We start from the raw sequence: 20,869 nt of genomic DNA on the forward strand, positions 1-20,869 counted from the left end.
GTTTATCAGTTTAACTAACTTGAATTTGAAAAGTCAATGTCAGTTTTATTAGCCTTACATCCTGGGATATATAATAGAAGGGGCTTCATATTGAATATCATCTTGATTTCATTTTGTATTATTTGAAAATATAGATTACAAATGTAGATTTAATTTTTTTTTTTTTACTGTTCATCTTACTTAAAAGTGTGTTTCTTGAAGACACAGGGAAGTACAATTGCTTCATTTTTCTTTCAAAAGTTTCATGTTTACAGACTTTTGGGTTTGTAACTGGTTTTTTAAAATGAATCAGTTAAATGTTGTGGCTCAGCATGTGTTGTAAGGAAAAATAATGAAAACCAAAATCCTTTTAAACACCTTATATGTCTTTGGACTAGTATTCAGTCTGGTCTGTTTGCCCTTCTTTTTGTTGGTGGTGGCAGTTCTCTCTCTGGTTATCTACCTGCCTTTGCAGAGGGAGCAAGATGGACAGGCCCACCCCGCCCCCTGACCCTGAGGGCAGTGGCTGTAATTAGCAGACTGCAGATGGTTGGGGTGGGGATTCTGGGGCCCCCTTCTCCTTTTGAACCTCAGCTCCTGCTTCCTCCCGGCCTAGGAGGGAACACATCATAAGCCCATAGCCTGGATTCATCAGTCACCAGGGGCTGTTCAGCCTCACAGTCTGTCATTCAGCGCAAGTCACTCTGCTTGAGATTAAGATGCCGTGATCAAAACCAAAACAAAGCCCAGACCAGTCTCTAGCCTGATAGGAAAGTCATAGCTGTAAATTAGAATCCAGTTGCCTGCCACATCCATTACTATCCTTTGTCCTAACATGAAATCTTGCATGATGGTCTATCTCCTTGTGACACATTCCTAAAAGAAAGCATCTTGTATTAGCCTCAGTCTTTTCCTCAGTCTTTTGATTGTTTCCTTCTCTCTGTTAATGCCAGCACTGTCTATGTAATTCTCAAGGCTGGAAACCTTCCCGTTATACCAGTCTGTCATTGATATCCCTAAATATCCTCTCTAGGCTCTTTATTATCCCTGTCAATACCTTGTCTCTCTGTCTATATCACATATCTCTGTAGAGCAGATTACTCCATTGCTAAGTGTAAGATGTGAAATTTGGTTCTCGCTCTGACACTCTCCTGCTAACAAGGCAAAGGCGTCGTATTACTTCCAGACAGACATCTATTCAGAAACTCTGTGCAGCATCTTCAGTAGTATTTTTATAACCCACTTCTTAACAGCTGTCTCTTCTCGTTCCCTTTGATACATGCACTCCTGACAAAGTTTGCTACTTTCCTGCCACATCCTAAAACCCCATGACTTTGTTCCTATTCTCATTTACTTTCAGTTCTCTCCCCCTGCCAGTGCATCCACACCCTTCAGTTTTTTAGCAGGAATGCCACCTCCTGCATGACATCATTCCCTAGCTAGCCTGAAATGATTTCTGTCCTCTTCAGGATCTTGCAGTCATATGTGTATGTCTCTGCGACACCTGTTCCTATTCGTTTGTGTCATAGTTCTTTATGAGTAAGTTTTACCATCATTTGAATGTCTTGCAAGAGAGCTTTCTTCTGTGTGTCTATCTCCTTTAGCAAGGCTTGGAGCCTCACACATGTGAATACTCAGGAAAGACATGTTAATGACTAAGTGAAGACATCACATGGTTAGTTTGGTTGTGTTATCAACATTCTCTTTACAGAGTGTTCTACATCTGCTATCTGAAGAAATGTACACAAACCATGAACATTTACCTTACAGTTTTAAAGTCGTGGTGACCACAATCATCAATCATATGTGACAGTGTATGTGCCTTGTGAGTAACAAGACTCCCTTTTCTTTCTTCTTGGACAGGAGAATCAGATGAGAGAGAACAGTCAAAATTGGAAGTGAAGGTTTGGGACCCAAATAGCCCACTTACAGACCGACAGATTGACCAATTTTTAGTTGTAGCCCGGTGAGTATGGCGCTGTTGAGTCAAGATATATATATATACACACACACTCACATATATATTTGTAATATGAAAGAATTCATAGAAAATTTGTGAGTTTTCCTTTCTTTGTGTTCTACTTTTTTTCATTGGTTGTATTCTTCTGTGTAAGAAAGCCTAATATGTATCACACTACTTCCTAAATACTGTGATTTATTTTAATAATATTGATTTATTGGCATTAGTTTTTGTTTTAAAAATGAAAATAGATTAATTTTTATTAAGAAAATAAATGCTCCTTGTAAAAATTTCAGCACTGCAAAAAATTATAAAGAAGAAATTCAACAGCTGAAATCCCGTAACTTTAATTAAAGTAGTGATCTCCTTTAAGCCCGTGAGGGACTGCTGCTGCTGCTGCTGCGGCTAAGTCGCTTCAGTCGTGTCCGACTCTGCCACCCCATAGACGGCAGCCCACCAGGCTCCCCCGTCCCTGGGATTTCCAGGCAAGGACACTGGAGTGGGTTGCCATTTCCTTCTCCACATGAGGGACTCTCCAGGTGTAAATAATAATGTGCCCCTCTGATTGCAACCACATGTGAGTAAGGTCGGTCGCTAGGTGTAAGGCTTTCCTTAGGAGTTCTAAGTCTGGCTCCCTGACTGTCTTGTGTGCCCCCTGCCCCTTTTCTTGAGAAAAGAATGGGATAGAAGTCTAGTTTTTTTGTTTTGTTTTTTAGAAGTTTAGTTTTATTTTCTCAATTATAAAAGTAAATGATATTCTTGAAGGAATTGCGGCAAAACAGAAGTAAAAGATATTATCATAGCATTGTCATAGCAAAAAAATTGGAAAAAACCTAAAAGTACACCAGCAAGCAGTTGATGAGTGAATTGAGGTTTATTTAGTAATGGAGTATTTACAACAATTAAAATGAATTTAATTTACAGCAATTAAAAGAATGAAATAGGGCTATACATAGCAGAGATAAACCTCAAAAATAGTGTTGAATAAAGAAAAAGTATGATCAACTGATAAAAATAGTTTACAGTGGGGTCTTCCCTGGTGGTCCAGTGGTTAAGACTTTGCCTTCCAATGAAGGGGGTATGGGTTCAAACCCTAGTTGGGGAGTTAAGATCCCACATGCCTGTCACCAAAAAATCAGAAGCAATATTGTAACAAATTCAATAAAGACTTTAAAAAAAGAAAAAGTTTACAACATGCAAACAATGTCTTATTATTTCATTAATGGGCTTATGTATGCACATGCATATTATGTATGCATGTATGAGTTCTGGGAATGTATATGGGGGCTCTAACGAAATTTATAATATTTATTTCCTTAAAGAATGAACCAGATGTGGCAAAATATTATCTTTTTAGCTTAGTTTTTGATTTATTTTATTGAAATATGTTGGATTTACAATAGTATATTAGTTTCAGGTGTACAACATAGTGTTTCAGTATTTTTATAGATTATATTCCATCTAAAGTTATTTCAGAGTAATGGCTGTATTTCCCTGTGCTGTACAGTATATATTTATTGCTTCAAACATGGCAAAATATTAGAGTGAGGTAGATCTGGACATAATTATAATCATCTCCATTATATTCTCTAATTTTTTGTTGGATGTTTGTCATAATGCAAAGGACAGAAGCCCTTAGCCCATCCTTTGTACTGTTCATAGTGTTGGTCACCATGGAAGTTAGGCACTGTTATCGGTGGCTAGGCATTCAGACTCCAGAGCCCAGATGCCTAGCCACTAACTGATTGGATGAGGAGACTTGGTTGGTGTACGTTGCTGGGGAGGAGCCAATCAGTGAAATAGATGAGACTGAAATGAAGATTTGGGACTGAATCATTGGTGGAATCGCTGGCCTGGAGTCTCCAGACAGGTTACCTGGATTTTGGTTTATTTAGTAGGCTTTGCAGTTTCAGATTTGATTTTTATTGTTCTTTCCTTTTCCTGATTGCCAAGGGCCATGTTTTCTTTTCTCTTGAAGCCAGCATGAGAGGCACCAAGGAGATACTCCCCGTATCTTTTTCAAGTTTTGTTTTTTTTAAAAAAAAAAATCTAAGTACAAATTAAGACCCAGTTAAGTACCACTGCACATTCCAGTGTCAAGCATTGGTGCAGAGGTGGGGCAACCAGTACCCACATATCCTATTGGTTGTAGTGCAAGTTGGTACAGCTGCTCTGGAAAACTGTTTGCTGTCATCTAACACACACATCCCTAAAGTTTCAGTCCTAAATATATACCCAGCAGAAATGCATACATCTGTGTGCCAAAATATATGTATGAAGATGGCAGCAGTGGCACTATCCATAGTAGCCCCAGACTGGAAACAAATGTTCATCAACAGCAGGGTTGGGGTGGGACACCACGCCAAGTAATGCTCCACAGCAAGGAAGATGAATGGACACAGCTACAACAGGCAGCACGGGTGAGCCCACAAACATGGTTTTGAGCAAAAGAAGCTGGTTATGAAGAGTGCGCAGTGCGTGATTCTGTTTAAGTTCTCTCTTGAGCAAAACTTACCTTGGGTGTTAGAATCTGGGATGCTTGCTCCCCTTGGGGACGCGTGGTGACTGGGAAGGAACACAGGCACCTGAGTGCTGTCAGGTCAGAGTCTTGACCTGCATGCTGCTGACGTGGATGCATTGACTTTGTGGTATCCAAAGAGTGGTACAATGTGTGCTTTTTGCACGTGTTTTATATTTTAATTAAAACCTTAAAAAAAAACTTCCTCAGCTAACATGTTAAAGCGTAGACAACAAGGAGGAAATCTTCTCTTCATGTTTTATTTCTTGAAGTTAGAGTTCTCTATATATGGAAAAGCCTTCTAAATCATTAAATTTAAATCAGTATTGTGATAATTGTTTTTCTTTCCTTAAATGGAAATCTGTTACATATTCCTCAAAGGAATATGTAGCTACAGTTGTACTAGGTTGCTACAGTTGACGATATCTCATTTCAAGGGAAAAACATTACTGGAATTTCACCATTTGGGCTAAAAAGGTGGTCACAACTTGCTTTACAGTAATAGTCAAATTCTGCATCTAATGTATTTCTCATTTTGGAAACACAGTTGTATACCAGATGGTTAACTACATGAAATTTCACTATAGATCATTCCCTTGTTAATGCCACACAAGCTTCTTAATTTAATTGTAATGACCTATATGTATAGTGAATTGGCTTGTCATTTCTTAAATTGTAAAGAATACTTTTTATCTGATATTTGAATCTTAAACATCAAAGAACTTGTTTGACTTTTACAATTGTTCGTTTACTACCCAGACTTTTTTTTTTTTTCAAGATAAAAGAACAACAGTGCCTTAATCTTTCCTTTTTGTTGTTATGGTTTACCCAGTGCTGTTGGGACGTTTGCTCGAGCCCTTGATTGTAGCAGTTCTGTAAGGCAGCCTAGTTTGCATATGAGTGCAGCTGCAGCTTCTCGAGACATCACCCTGGTAAGATGCTGTTTGAAATTTGGGGCTTATTATTTCTTCTGCTGCTTGTTTAATTTAAAAGCTGATATAGCAATGTTATAGACCTGAGAACTTCCCGGCTCTAAGGCCTGCTATTAGGTTGATTTGGCTTGGCTGGTAAGTTAACTGGGCTGTCTCATTTCTAAGTCACCCCCTTATGTTTGTGAATTGAGACAAGCAAGAATGACGACTATTCACTGAGTGGGTATAAAATGATTAAAAAAAAAACAAAAAACATTTTGGAGAAAACAGTTCAGTATTCTGATCCACCTGTCTTGACTTTTGTGCTTTTTTCATGTACTGTGTCTATGTACGTAAATGGTTGTAGCTCACATGTAGTGCTTTACAGTTTAAGTGAAAGTGACCATTTCTTGAAACCATTGCTATAGGAGTCCTTTTGTTGTGTCATTATTTAGTATCAGTATTTAAAGTTTTTTTTTTTTTTTTTGGTCTGTTCATTAGCAAAAAGTTCTGTTTTCCCCAATTATTTCATTATATTATGGTTGCTTTCTTTTAAGACTATTTCCTTTCTTCCCTTGGTGACCAAATGAGGTTTTCCACATTCGGTTTATACCCCTGATGTCTGCTGTGGCTGGAGCTTGGCTGTTGCTTCTTGCTCTGTGCCCTCCATCAAAGCAGACCTGCATACTTTTGCCTGTTGAACTGCCTTACTGTGTTGATTTCCACACCCTCTGAGATAGGCATGGTATGACACTCATGTTATTAGTACAAACGGGAAAACTGAGGTTTGACAAGGTTAAATTGTTTGATATTTGTTATAGATAATAAAAATTAGCATTTTAGTAAATCCATGGCTGATTCATGTCAATGTATGGCAAAAATCACTACAATATTGTAAAATAATTAGCTTCCAACTAATAAAAATAAATGAGAAAATAAATTAAAAAAAAAGACACACAAAAAAGTTAGCATTTTGTTTTCTGATGGAGTACAATTACAGGTTTTATTGCTTTATACTCCAATTTCAAATATTTTACACAAGATATTTATCATGATAATATAAAAACTTGAACTAGAATGTGTGACAAATTTGTTTCTTACAAAGCTTTCTTGTATTTTTGTACAATTAGAGGTGTAAACATTAATAGTCTATAGTCTTTAAGGAACCTTTTTCTTTATCCTTTCTCAAAGACTAGAATATTGTTTATAGAAAAGAGTTTTGTTATCTTGTTTCTACATTAATTTTTTATGAAAATTTAGAGGTTTCAAGATAGATTTGTATTTTGGTTGCTTAATACTTTTAGATGCAAAAGTATATGTGTGAGTTTGTGTGAATCAGAACTACATGGAATCTAATCACTATCTGTACACATAAAATTTTCCCCGATTCTAAAATTAATTATTCTTATTATGAAAAAATTAAAAAATAAAGTACAACAGCAACCAAAAAAAGAAAAGTTTTGTCCTCATTACCCAAAGTGGAATATTCTTATCATTTTGTTATGTTTCCTTTTGGCGATTTTCTATGCATTGTAAACAATAAACTAGCAAATTACAGAATAGCACAGAGGATAAAATAATGATAAAATACGATGCAATGCCACCTAAAGCAGATATTAGTATTTTATTAGTTCTTTGCAATAAACGATTTTTCCACCACTATCAGTCAGTTCAGTCGCTCAGTTGTGTCCAACTCTTTGCAACCCCAGGACTGCAGCATGCCAGGCCTCCCTGTCCATCACTAACTCCTGGAGCTTGCTCAAACTCATGTCCGTCGAGTCGGTGATGCCACCCAACCATCTCATCTCTGTCCTCCCCTTCTCCTCCTGCCCTCAATCCTTCCCAGCATCAGGGTCTTTTCCAATGAGCCATTCCACTGCTGTATTACTGATGAAATCTCTCATATTCTCTCCCTAATGTTATTCCCCATCCTCTCTCTGTACCTCTGACCCTGCTCATCACTGCCTCCTGAGAAGAGGCAGCTGCTGTATCTAGTGTACTGCTATCTAGTCCTGCTTTTCTAGATGTGCTATGTATTGATGTTTCCAAAACCACATAAACATTGTCTTACATGTGTTTACGTTTACTTTGTTACATTTTGCTATTTGTTTATTGGTGAGATGGCGCCATGTTAATAAATATGTACCTCCTTCACTCACTTTTACTGGTTGGTAATACTTGTAGTATTCTTTCACAGAATACTACTCCATATTATGTATGTATGCTTTTACCAATCAGTGAACATCTGGACTGCTTTAAAAGCATTTTCCCTTTGCTATTACCCATGACGCTGCATTGGGAATTCTAACACATATCCTTTCTGAGCATGTGTGCCAGCTTTCCAGGCTGTAATTAGAATTGGAATAATTATTCATGGTGATTCATAGGATAGTGCTCATTTTCAGTTTGACCACATGCGTCAAAATTATTCTATACGCCATACTAGAAATTTGTAATCCTATAAGCAGTTAATGACTGTACTTCTTTCTACCTCCATTTCCTTACATTGTCTTCAACGCTTGGACACTTGGTATGTTCAGACTAAAATTTTTTACTAATCTCACACTATTTTATTTTAATTTATAATTCCATGAGTACTTAATGAGGCTTAGCATGTTTTCATATTGACTCTTCAGATTTTTTTCTTTTTAGTATTTTAGATTAATGTATCCTTTGTCCATTCTTCACTTATATTATTGTTCTGTTTTTTTCTAATAGTTTTAAAGTTTTTTTCGTATGTAAGACGAATACATTTGGAGTTTATGTTTTTAAGAATGAAGTGAGGTAGCAGTCTCATTTTTTTCTCCACATGGAAAATTAATTATTCCAGCATCTTTTATTGAATTTGTTGTTGCCTCAGAATTTTGTAATGCCTCTTCTATCTTATTTCATGATCCTAAAAATGCTTAGGATTCTTAATCTGGTCTCTTGTTTCATTGACCTATTTGTCCCTGTGAAAGCACCATATTATAATAAATTTTGATACTGATAATAAGTTCCACATGACTTTGTTTTTAACGTAGAGTTGAAGTCATTTAAAAAGAGCGTTTTATACTGTGCCTCCCCTCTACCTCATGTTTTTCCTAACACTATAACATAACACTGTTTCATATAAGAATCTGCAAATTTTTTTCTAATGTTGCATGATTTTGCCTTGTATAGAGAAACTGTCACTTATGTAGTCAGTCTCTTGTGATTTGACAATGTTCTTATAATGGTTCCCAGATTATTAAGGAGGGGGTTGCTATCTCTTTTGTAATCCAGCAAATTTCCTCTACACTGAGGAGTGAGACTACAAAGCCAGTTCCTGAGATGGGACAGGGCTCTTGTGACAAGACAGCTGGGGCTGGGATTTGCCTTAAGTTCAGTCTGACAGGTGAAGAGCAGGTGTGTGGGCTCTTGACTCACAGCTGCGGCGGCTCTCTGCTTCCCACTGCTGGTAACTGGTGGGACAATGTATGAATTTCTTTGAGAAGAGGGCAGTATTTGTTTTTGTTCGTTGAAGGCCATTGTAAAAAGAAATATTTTAAAGGGGATACAATCTTTATATCTTAATTAGTTTAACTATATGGTGTGTGTGTGTGTGTCTGTGGTGGTGTTTTTTTTTAATATTTGTGTATTGCATGCCATCTAGGTAGGTACTTTCACACCCTCCGGTTGTTATCATTTCTTCTGTTTTTATTTTGTTTAGTATTTAGCACTTTGGAGTCACTTTTTAATTACACTATTATCTTAAATTATGTGTTGTATTATACTTTTTTTAAGCATCAGTATGCTCAGAGGCTTAGGAAATTGGGTTTGTATACAGCTTGTTTGTACAGCTGGTTTAAGAGACAGGATCTGGATCTTGACTCCTGAGGAGTTCTCTCCGTCAGATTACCTCTTCTGGTTTGTTCTTGTTAAAGTAGCTTGAGTTTAAACATCATGGTTGTCTGTCTTGGATCAGGCAATGCTGAAGACTGGTTGTTTTTGTCTACAACATTTATGTGTCTTGGTTTCCTGCTTTACCTAGTCTAGGTTCAACTTCACTTGGACTTTCTGTATGTTCTTGTGTTGAGATTGTATTACTTTCAGTTGCATAAAATTGACATCTTTTTAGAAGTCTTGAAAGCAGGGTGCCTCTTGTTATTTCAGAGGCCATGCCTTCACCTTTAATCCTGTTTGCCCAGTGGTGTCCGGGCCTACTACTTTGATGCTAAAATATGAGATCTTAAGGCATTTCTAAAAAAATGAATGGCAGTGGTTTAAAATTAATATTATGTTGATAAAAGAGTTTTGCACATTGTTTCCAAGAACAGTGTGCAAAAGGTTGCTAAATTGTTTTGTGCCATTAAATGAAAATGGCTTCATCATTTAGTTGAATTTGAAGATTTGGATTCTCATTTTGCTTTCGTTGTTCACAGACCCACAGGTTAGTACCTTTCTCTATCAGGTGACCAGACCATGGATCTGGAGAGCACAGAGAAGGGCTGGGTTGTGGAGCTGCTGCGACCTAGGTTCCCTGTTGGGGTGATCTCCTCTGTGACTTGTCCTCTGAGGACTATGGTTAGCTTTCAGCTGACACATCTGCTTGTCCAAGACAGTGTATGCCAGTTTATCAAATCACCAGTAATATTTTGGGAGCAGGTAATTGTGCTGCCTGCAGGATTGTTGGATCTAACTTCCTCATTTTGAGACCTGTTACAAACATAGCTGGGCTGTGAATTTCAAACCCTACTAGTCTAAGCCATATAATAAGATTTATATTTGTTAAAACATTGACGTCACAGAGGCTTCATAGATTTCACGTTTATTTCACTAAAATATTAAATATACTTAGTACAATATTGTACTTCGTACAATATGCAAAGAAAGAAAAAAATCGGTTTATACCAATCCCCACATTCACTCTCCTTTCCTCCTGCTTTGTGGACGCAGAATTCCTTGGAACAAAGTAAGCTAAGAAGTGGTTAGTTAGTAATAGCTGGTGGATGTCCTAGACTGCTCCTTTCTGCTTGTGGCCGGGAGGGCCAGGTGCCATGTGCATTATTAGGGAGCCATTGCTGGAGGAAAGCCTCTGTCTCTGAGAATAGGTATTTGCAGAAGTACCAGGTTTCTCTTTTGTCTGGACTCTGAGTGCCAAAACAGGTGGGAGAATAGGACTCAAAGCTTTTTGAGTTTTGGGGGGCCTTAGAAATCTTTTAGGATGGACTATATTAGAGATAATGGTTAAATAACTTACATAAACCTAGAAACTTAGGTTTCCTGATGCTAAAGTCTGGTTCTGAGAAAGGGTTGACTTAGTAGGGAGAAAATCACATGCTGGAACATCTCTAATTTCTATATTATTTCTGATCTTTTAAAAATGCAACTTTGATTTTGCTGTCCCTTACCTTATATAAGATAGTGTCTTTTTATTTGCTTTAGTGTCTTTTCATTGCACTTAGGGTAAAAACCCAGATCCTTCAAACAGTCCCCAGGCCTTGGCAGTCACCATTCTACTTTATATCTCTTAGAATTTGATTACTCTAGGTACCTCATATAAGTGGAACCGTATATTTGCCCTTTGGTGGCTTGCTCAGCATAACAGTCTTGAAGAGAGTTCACCCATATTGTAGTATATGTCAGCATTTCCTGCCTTTTAAGGCTGAATAACAATCCATTGTTTGTATATGTTACATTTTGTTTATCCTTCATCTGTCAGTAGGAGCTTGAGTTGTTGGCTACTGTGAGTAATGCTGCTATGAACATGAATGTTCATATACAAATGAATGTACTTTTTTTATTCTTTTTTTTTCCCTCTAGTTCTGTAGCTTTTGGTCCATATAGCCTTGTGCAAGTTGTTTAACCTCACTGTGTCTGAGCTTCCTCTTCAGCAATGGTAATAATAAAGTCTTTCTGCTTTGAGGTTATAGATTGACAAGAAGAGGGTATGCACACGTGCCCCTGTTAGTTGCTGATATATGTATGCAAGCATATAGAAGTTGATGGAACTGCGTTGGCTTGCCAGAGTATACCTTGGGGCTGGTATACTCTTTTTTTTTTTGTCTTTTTTTTTTCTTTGGGGCTGGTATACTCTTGAGGGGCATAGAGCTCACCATGTCATTGACTGTCCAGATTGGGTGGAAGGCAACTCATTTATTGCTATGTCACAAGTCTTTTTGAGCTTCCATCAGTATTCCAGAAGTGATTGTGTTCAGCAGTTTCTGTACCTTCATTTAAGGTGATGTTCGCAAACACTGAGCTCATCTGGCTCTTGCAGCCCCATCTTCACTAGAAGAGAAAGCAGGCGGTGCCTCAGTGTCCTCCTTCAGCCTCCAGAAAAGCCTGTCTCTGACTTACCTTGTGGCATCACCTTGAGGATTAAACAGGATAATATTTGTAGATCATTTAGAACAGTGTCGGGCGCATTAAAAGAGCTCAGTAAACATTAGTTGTTATTGTTGAGCTGATGATGACGATGATACATTTCCTTCCCCTCATCTTTGTTGCGTCTCATTTAGTTTCCTCTGATTTTATAGCGTTATTGACTGCAACGGTTTTTTTCATGCCATATTTACTGTCATTGTAGTAGATTATCAAGTTTGAATGTGATTGTTAGGCTATGATTAACCATACATTTTAACCATTTTAACATAGTTGTTACAGGGAAATCACTTATAGTTTAAAGATATTCCGCTTCAAACAAGCTATACTTTTTAAAAAAAAAAAATTTTCCCATCAAGAAAAACTTAGAAAAAATAACTTCTTTTTCTGAGAAGAGAAAATTTATTTAACCAACAGTAGTTTTATCCCTCAGATACTCTGTTAAAATGCCAGCTGTTGACCATGGACTTCACTATTTGTTTGTGATTCCTGTTCACATCAGACACTTCATTTAGGGCTTTGAGGGTACTGCGAATTGAGATCAGTTTGGAAATCACAGTCATTACATCATTTAAAGAAATTGTACTTGGTACAGTATATAAATCTAATGAACATTTTAGGCATCAACTTACATTAAAAAAAAAATCTAGTCTTCACAATGAATGTAAAATTGATTAAATGAGAATTCATGTAATTTTTAAAACTCATTTTGCTAGAACTTAAGAGTACTTCTGAGTATCCATGTATACAAGACTAAAATTAGAATTTGAACTAATGGATTGCCACTGCAGTAAAACATACAAAACATGAAATTTTCCTTCCTTCTAAATACAGTATTAAGGCAGTACTTTACTACATTAAGCACATTTTCATTTTGTCTGATGATCTAATGCAGGTAAGAATTTTAAAATAATATAAAATGACCTTAGAGACACTTCCAACTGTCTTGGGGGCAGTTGTTTCCTTGTGTTAAGCATCTTTTTATCCATCTCTTTCTTTTAAATTTGAGCGTAAATTTGTTTTTGTTTTATTTTTTGTTTTCAGTGTATGTTGCCTTTTACTTGACTTCCTCCCATGCATTTTACACTAATAAAAGAAACATTAGAAAATCACTGCACAATTGAACTATGGGGCAATATAGTGAAAATTGTTTTGACTTCTTTGTTGAGGGTTCATGGTGAAGAGATTTGAATTTATAAGTGTGTGTTAATGAAGGCTTGCTGTTACATTTCTTAAAACTTTATTTTTGTATTTTGAGATAATGTAAAAATAGTACTAAGACTTCCTGTACTCTCCTCACCCTAATTCCCCAATATTAACATTTACCATGTTTCCTTTATCATTCTTTCTCTATATTCATATTGTTATTTCGGAACTGTTTGGGAGTAAGTTTGGGCTTCCCTTATAGCTCAGTCGGTAAAGAATCTGCCTGCAGTGCAGGAGACCCGAGTTCCATCCCTGGGTTGGGAAGATCCCCTGGAGAAGGAAATGGCAACCCACTCCAGTATCCTTGCCTAGAAAATCTCAGGGACAGAGGAGCCTGGTGGGCTGCAGTCCATGGGGTTGCAAAGAGTCAGGCATGACTGAGCAACTAACACTTACTTACTTACAGATTAGATGTGCCTTTATTTCAAAGTATTTGAGGAGGTATTTCCTGAAAGAACAAGGATCGTTTCTCACTTAACCACAGTACAGTTTTCAGACTCAGGAAATGAACATATAATATTGTTATCTAATCTAAAGGCTTTAGTCAGATTTGCTAGTTGTCTCAGTAAGGTCAGGAGAAAAAAATTTTCTTTCTCATCCAAGATCTACTTGAGAATCACTGCATTTAGTTGTCTTATCTCCTTAATTACTTTCAATCCTGAGCAGTTCTTCACTCTTTTTGTCTTTTGTGACCATGGCATTTTGAAGAGTATAGGTCATTTACTTTGTAGAAAATCCCTCCATTTGGGATATGGTTATAATTTGATTAATAATTAGAGTAAGTTTTTATTCTATCTAAGTCATTTGGTCAGTTACATCAGGAGATTTTCTGTTTTTCCTTAGGTTTTCAAATTTAGCAACATAATCTTTCATAGGAATTTTGTCTGGTTTTGGCCATGCCATGCAGCTTGTGGGGTCTTAGTTCCCTGACCAGAAATTAAACCATGCCCTCTGCAGTGAAAGCGTGGAATCCTAATCACTGGGCCACCTGGGAATATTCCTATTATTGTTTATGTGTCATTTCTTATTTTTTTCCTTGATAGTTTTGCTGGAAAATTCTCTTTTTCTTGTCTAAAAGAATGAGATTTTAGGTTTGTTGATTTTCTTTATTGTATATTTGTTTTCTATTTATTATTTTCTTCCTTCTTCTTTTCTTTGGCTTTACCCTGATATTCCTATACCAACTTTACAAGACCAATTTTTAGCTTATTAATATCATTTATCTACTTTTCTGTTATTAGTAATTAGGATTATAAATGTCCCTATATATCTCATATTTTAATATGTAATATTTTCATTATCACTTGGTTCTAAGTATTTCCTAATTTACTTTATAATTTTGCATTTGATTGGGAGTTAATTTCCAAGGAAATGCAGTTCATAAATCTATCTTAATTGCTTTGGGGCTTGTGGTCAGAGAACATGTATGATACCAATTATTTTAACATATTGTAATTCTCAGTTAGACCTGAAATATCCAAGGGTTTTGCTCCCTCAGAGGTGAAAGTGGTCTTGCCCATTTTCATCTTGCTGCTGCTGCTGCTAAGTCTTGTCAGTCGTGTCCAACTCTGTGCGACCCCATAGACGGCAGCCCACCAGGCTTCCCCATCCCTGGGATTCTCTAGGCAAGAACATTGGAGTGGGTTGCCATTTCCTTCTCCGATGCGTGAAAGGAAATGTGAAAGTGAAGTCACTCAGTCGTGTCCGACTCTTAGCAACCGCATGGACTGCAGCCTACCAGGCTCCTCCGTCCATGGGATTTTCCAGGCGAGAGTACCGGAGTGGGGTGCCATTGCCTTCTCCCCATTTTCACCTTAGCTTAGTACAAAGCTGACTTTCTGTTTGGTCTGTTCTCTCTTGTAGCAGTTTAGAAATACCCTCCAGGTAAAAGCTCAGATCTGTGTGGAAGCTCACCTCTCATACCTCCGCTTGCTGAATTATCTTAGCCTGCATTGTTTGTTCTTCAGTGTCTCTACACAGTTGTATTCTGTGTTTGTCTGGGTTGTGTCTAGAATCAGAGCGGGGGGAAGACCCCACAGTTATGCTCAAAGTAAGTGGGAAGTGACATTAGGGCCACGGGGTTACCATCGCCTGCCACACCTAGAGCTTTCTCTTGATGATAATGAAAGTGTGAGTTCACAGAAGAACATGTCTCTGGGTGTCTTATAGATTGATATGAGTGAATGACAACCAGGTCCTCACAAATCTGATTATGAATGAAGGCTTTTCCTTTGAGTGCTGTGCACTGAAGCAAAAACTAATTGGATGGCATACTACTTAAATATAAAAATGTTTGCCTTGATGGTGGTTTGAGGTTTAGTCATGAGAATTTCTATTTCTACTTGGAAAAAACCATATGCTCATTAATTTTAAAATAGACTTGATAGTCTGAATGCTGTATATTGTGCTGGTGTTATACATATAAAATTTTTTGTAAAACTCTTAACTGAACAAATCAGTAGTTAGTACTGAATATATATGGGTGTCATTTTGTCATTGGCAAAATGTTACATGTTGAGTTCCTGGGAAACAGATTCTGCAATGAGATTTGAATGCTGGAAATGTATTAAGGAGCACTGTTGGGATATACACCTGTGGAAGAGAAGGGAGGGAGGCAGAATTGAACAGAGGGAGAAGGTGGGCTCTGATGCTGTGCGAATGACCTCAGCCTGTACACTCCTGCCTCATTGGATGCAGGCTGCCCCAGGAGATGGGGGAGATGAATCTTTCTTAAATTGAGATCATTCCAAAGAGGAGCAGCAGCTGTAGGCTGTTTGCTCTGCTCACAGCACTGCTAGCTTTGGGTGAATAAGCTCTTAATTCCCCAAAGGGAAAAACATAGGTTAAACTGCCCAGAATGTCATCGCTTTATAAACAACAAGCATTAATATCTTGCACACCGCTCTACAGATTATCTAGGGTTCTGCTGAACTATACTGGGCTGATTCAGGTGTGAAACTGTAGGTTGGGTCCTGCTGTGTATCTCTCTCTTCTTCTGTTGGCAAACATCAGTAGCGCAAGTCTAAATGCACAAACTCATGTCAAGGCTCTGTTATGTCACGCAGCATTAACATCCAGTTGGCCACACAAGTCACATAGCTAGACCCAACCTCAACAGAATGGAAGAATACACTCTCTTGGAGGCCCACAGAGGGAGTGAATATTTGCTGAACAATAGTCCAGTTTACCATAATGTAATTCTGTTTGATGAACAAAAGATGAGAATTCCACTGCCAAGATTTCATTGTCAGTCTTTCTCCTAAAATACTTCTGTTTGTCATCTCCATCTGTTTTGAATGAGATGAAATGTGACAACACCTTCACCACTATTTGGCAGAGAGAAGAGCTTTCCTGAGCTGTTATGATTTTTAAAATTTAGTTTTGAATGGATTCTGTATCTGTGTGTATCTATGTCTCTATTTAGAAGATGGTGTCTTCACAAAGTATTTAGCTGGAGGGAGGATTTTCAGTTTTAAGTTCTTAATCTTATTTTCAATTGAGATATACATATAATAAATTATATTAAGTACACTTAGATGCCCAGCTTATAAAGTTTTACATGTATGTACATGCATATAACCACCACTGAGATCTAGATGATGAACAAGGATCCCTTATGTTCCTTCCAAGTCAGTGATCTCCTCTTCTCAGGTAATCATTATTCTGACTTCTCTCATCATAAATTGTTATTTTTCCCAAAATTCACATAAATGGACTCAGCCAGTGTGTTCTCTTATATGTCTAGCTCTTCGAGTTTTTATCTTAACTGATAGTTAAGATAGTTAACTGATAAAACAGTAGTTTTATCCTACTGATAAACAGTAGGTTGTTGGTTATATGTCATGCTCTTGTGACTTGTCTTAGCTTATTTCTGTGAGTCTTCACTGGAAATTGTCTACTCTGTTTTAGAAAGTATATTTTGTGCTTTACTTGGCTTTTTAGGGTTGGATTAAACTATACAAAAGTTCATTCTGAAGAAAGTTCTATGTGTGTCTGAAAGATGGCATTAATATGGACTCTGAACAAATAACATGATCCTCTGGTTTCCTTTGTGATCCTTTCTGGTCATTGATTTTAACAGAATTATTCCTTAGGCATTCCACAGTGCCTGTGTCTCATGGGATGTTTATTTTCTTCACATAGTGATCATTACTGCACTTTCCTCTGGGCTGTGGTGTAAATGTGGGCTTGGAGGTTTCATAGCTATGGTCACCCTTAGTCCAACCCATTCTTTCCAGTTGATTTGTGACACAAGGCAGGAGCTAGTCTTCAAAAGCAAAGCTTTGCTTCAGTGTTTAGAGATATAAACACACTGTAAAGAACAGAATCTTTAAAACAACCTGATCACTTGGAATTTGGGTTACTGTTATTTATAGAGGCTAGGGTATTTTTCATACTTTGAAGCTTTATTAGATACTAGCCCATCATCATTTTAAAAAGTACCTATAAGAAAGGCATTTTCATTCATCTAACATGAACAAAAAGACTTAAAATCCATTCATGCTTCAAATGGTTGGTATAATATCAGCTGAGAGAAACTCATTTAATTCTGTGACTTCTGGTTTCAGAGCACCTGTGTATTATAAAAATTACTTGTACCTCCTGAGGAATCTCAACACAGTTAATTTGTATAACTATTGATTTTTGAATACCATTAACATTTTTTTTTGTTATGCACTGTAAAATTTGGAGTTTTGAAAATCATCGTTTATGGGAATATATTATTAACTGAAGGGATCCCTAAATGACATTTGTCTTTGCATTTTCATAGATCAGTTATCTAGAAACAATAGTTTTTTATTTTCAAGGATGGTGTAAGAGTGAATTAACAGTGTATGTACAGTTAAATTGCTGAATCTGTCAACTGAGAGGTTATCTAGAAAGGTGCAGTTTAGTTGATTTTGAAGTTTGCAGAACTCAAGTGAAGAATCAAGATCAGTTCCAAAATTTTTGTAACCCCTGCTGCAGAAGAGTAAGAAGAGAAGAAATTCACTTGCAAGTTGAAGTTATTATTCCGTGATTGTGACAGAACAAAAGACTACACATGGTCAGTGTGGTCTTAGCTGAGATAATAACTAGAAAATTGATAATGAAATCTCTACATGTTTTTGTTTTGTGGAATCCAGTGATTTGAGGGGAGGTGTTAACCCTTGTAAAAGCGGTTAATTACTGTTCCTAATCATGTCCTAAATTCTGCCTGTTCTGTCAACAAATTCATATTCCATACCCTATTCAAGATCTTAATGTTATCACAGTGTAAGTACGTATTTTTTAGTCATATTGTAGCCAATTTTTTTTCTCTTTAATAGATATTAGCTGCTATTTGAGCTTACTTTATGCTTTTGTACCAGTAGGGAACTGTCCCCTACCAGTTATTTCAGGACCATAGCTAAATTTTTATTACATCAGTTCAGTTCAGTTGCTCAGTCATGTCCAACTCTTTTCAACCCCATGGACTTCAGCACACCAGGCTTTCCTGTCCATCACCAACTTCTGGAGCCTACTCAAACTCATGTCCATTGCATCAGTGACACCATCCAACCATCTCATCCTCTGTCGTCCCCTTCTTCTGCCTTCAGTCTTTCCCATCTTTAGAGTCTTTTCCAATGAGTCGGTTCTTCATGTCAGGTGACCAAAGTAAAACATAGATGTGGCTCTCTCCCCATTTGTGAAATTTTTAGTTAATTATCAGAAGATACTTTGTGTAAAAGGTTTAACACGTGGCTTTCACATGTTAGAAAGCTTAAACAGAACTAGCTCCCACTTGGCAAGGATTTGATCACCAACCACATCTGCGCCACACCTACATGCTTATCTCGACACAGAGCCAACCGTCCTGTTCTGCAGTTTTCCTCCTACACATACAAATATGTGTGCATATTGTGAACGAATCTTTTTAAAATAAGCTAGACCCAAGGTACTTTTGAAAAAAGCCAGTTATACTACCCAAATTTATATTTCCTCCCTTTCTAATTGCTTTTCAGATCACTCACCTTTGGAATATGTATGAAATCCACACTGGCCTAGGTAGCTGTTTCAAGCAAGCCTGGTCATCTGTTCTTGGTCTTACAGAATTTCAACCAAGTTACTGTTTTTACATGGATATATTATTTTGTTTGTTTTGTTTTGTTTAACATGGATGTGTAATTTTGTCTTAACCATCATTCTGTTTCATGGTGTTTTTCCTCCAGCTGTCATTCCTAGTATATCATTCTCTTAATACAACCTGAAAATATTTTTTCTCACTCTCTTATACATCCTCTGTGTTTTTCCCTTGTCAAAGAAGGCTGTGCCAGCCTTATACAATAGCTGAAGTGACTCTGGCACTTTGAACCAAAAGGATGGTAAAACTTAACTGGGTTCCCATTTTAATTCTTGGAGGTCCTAGATCTTCATGGTTAGAAGATCTAGCCATTTGTCGCTCTAAGAAGTGAATACATTTTTTTTTTAAATACATATCTTAAAAGGTACAAATCATCATTTTCTTGAAAGCAATATGTGATGTCTTAAATAATCGAATAATCTGTTGTTTAAATTTTTCTTAATTATGTTACTTAAAAAATACTAAGTATATTGTTGTTAATTAAGTCCATCATGCATTTTAATATTTCTGTTCTTAAATAATCAAGAAAATTTGCCTTTCTGGCTAATCTCTTTTCTCCATTTTCTTTATTTTTTTAGTTTCATGCTATGGATACATTGTATAGGCACGGCTATGATTTGAGCAGTGCAATTAGTGTCTTAGTACCACTTGGGGGACCTGTTTTATGCAGAGATGAAATGGAAGAATGGTCTGCCTCTGAAGCTAGTTTATTTGAAGAGGCATTGGAAAAATATGGCAAAGACTTCAATGACATACGTCAAGACTTTGTAAGTAGAAAATTGTGAATTAAGTAAAATGTTGGAGTGGGAATATTTTATCTCTTAAAAATTTGGTAAACCTTAAACTATTCATTAGCAAGCCTGTGACTTAGTAATTTTTGTCTGCTCAGCATAGAATGCAGGTCAGTATTGTGGAGAGAGACATTGACATTTGTCCTGAGAAGTAATTGTAAGTAAGACCCAGGGTCGGGAAGCCCTAGATTCTTGTTATAAACCTTGGCAGTATGAATTCATCCTCTTCACCTCTCTCTGAATTCCAGGTTTAATTTATGCACAGCTTTTCTAACCATTTGCACTAGATACTTCTGATCTCTGCTTTTTAAGCTTGTTGTTCTCCTTTAGACCTTCAGTATTTTTCTGGTTATCTTACTAATCATTGAGCCTGAATTTGATACAGACCTCTAATACAGAAACAACCAGTACCAAGCAAAGCAGGAGGATTTGCTTTTCAGGTTTTCAATCTTTACTCTTCCTGATAATGTACATGATGTTACTTGTTTTTTAAATACTAGGTAATTGTGTCTACTATTGTATACTTGCTTTGTCTTATGGAATTGCTGTTTTTAATTAAGCTTACAGTCTCTTTGAAATGGGGAAATTTCTATTTGTGAAGTTCATAAATAGCCTTCTATAGCGGTCATTTTTTTTTTAAATTATGAAAAAAGACTCTTTATAATAGACTATGAAGTATATAATGTGAGCCAATATCCTGCCTTTTTATGTTGTTGCATCTTTTTAAAATTATTCTGAAGGAAAATTTTACTTATCAATATGAGTTGATATATTAAATCCCAAACATGATAATTAAAGCTGTTAGTGTCACTGGCATTTGTTTTGGCAAAACTTTACTCACACCCAGATTGTTATATGTCATGGTTTCAATTTATAGGGTGTGCAGCTGGGAATTTAAAATGCATTGGTGGCATTTAGCTTCAGATGGCCAGAATAACACAGCATTGCAGAGTTACTAATGTAATATACAGTAACTACACCACTAAGTAGAAACTGCAAAAACCAAACCCCCTAAAGAGCAAAGTCTGCAGATCTAAAGAAGGAGTAGATGATGAG

General features: G+C 36.8%; 1 protein-coding gene across 10 annotated transcripts in view; it reads left to right on the forward strand.

Annotated features, from left to right (window-relative positions):
• Nucleotides 1–20,869, forward strand: part of MTA3 (metastasis associated 1 family member 3) — a 172,133-nt gene that overhangs the window by 82,312 nt on the left and 68,952 nt on the right. For all 10 annotated transcript variants that reach the window (XR_006269405.1, XM_043468423.1, XM_043468425.1 and 7 more), the window contains exons 7-9: nt 1,843–1,945; nt 5,290–5,389; nt 19,601–19,789. Coding sequence is in view for 9 of the 10 variants with exons in the window: in XM_043468423.1 (XP_043324358.1) it covers nt 1,843–1,945; nt 5,290–5,389; nt 19,601–19,789 (392 nt within the window). In the remaining variant the exon portion in view is untranslated. The remainder of the gene's footprint in view (nt 1–1,842; nt 1,946–5,289; nt 5,390–19,600; nt 19,790–20,869) is intronic.

Source organism: Cervus canadensis, chromosome 5 (genome assembly GCF_019320065.1).
Source record: "Cervus canadensis isolate Bull #8, Minnesota chromosome 5, ASM1932006v1, whole genome shotgun sequence".
In the NCBI taxonomy this organism is placed as follows: domain Eukaryota; kingdom Metazoa; phylum Chordata; class Mammalia; order Artiodactyla; family Cervidae; genus Cervus; species Cervus canadensis.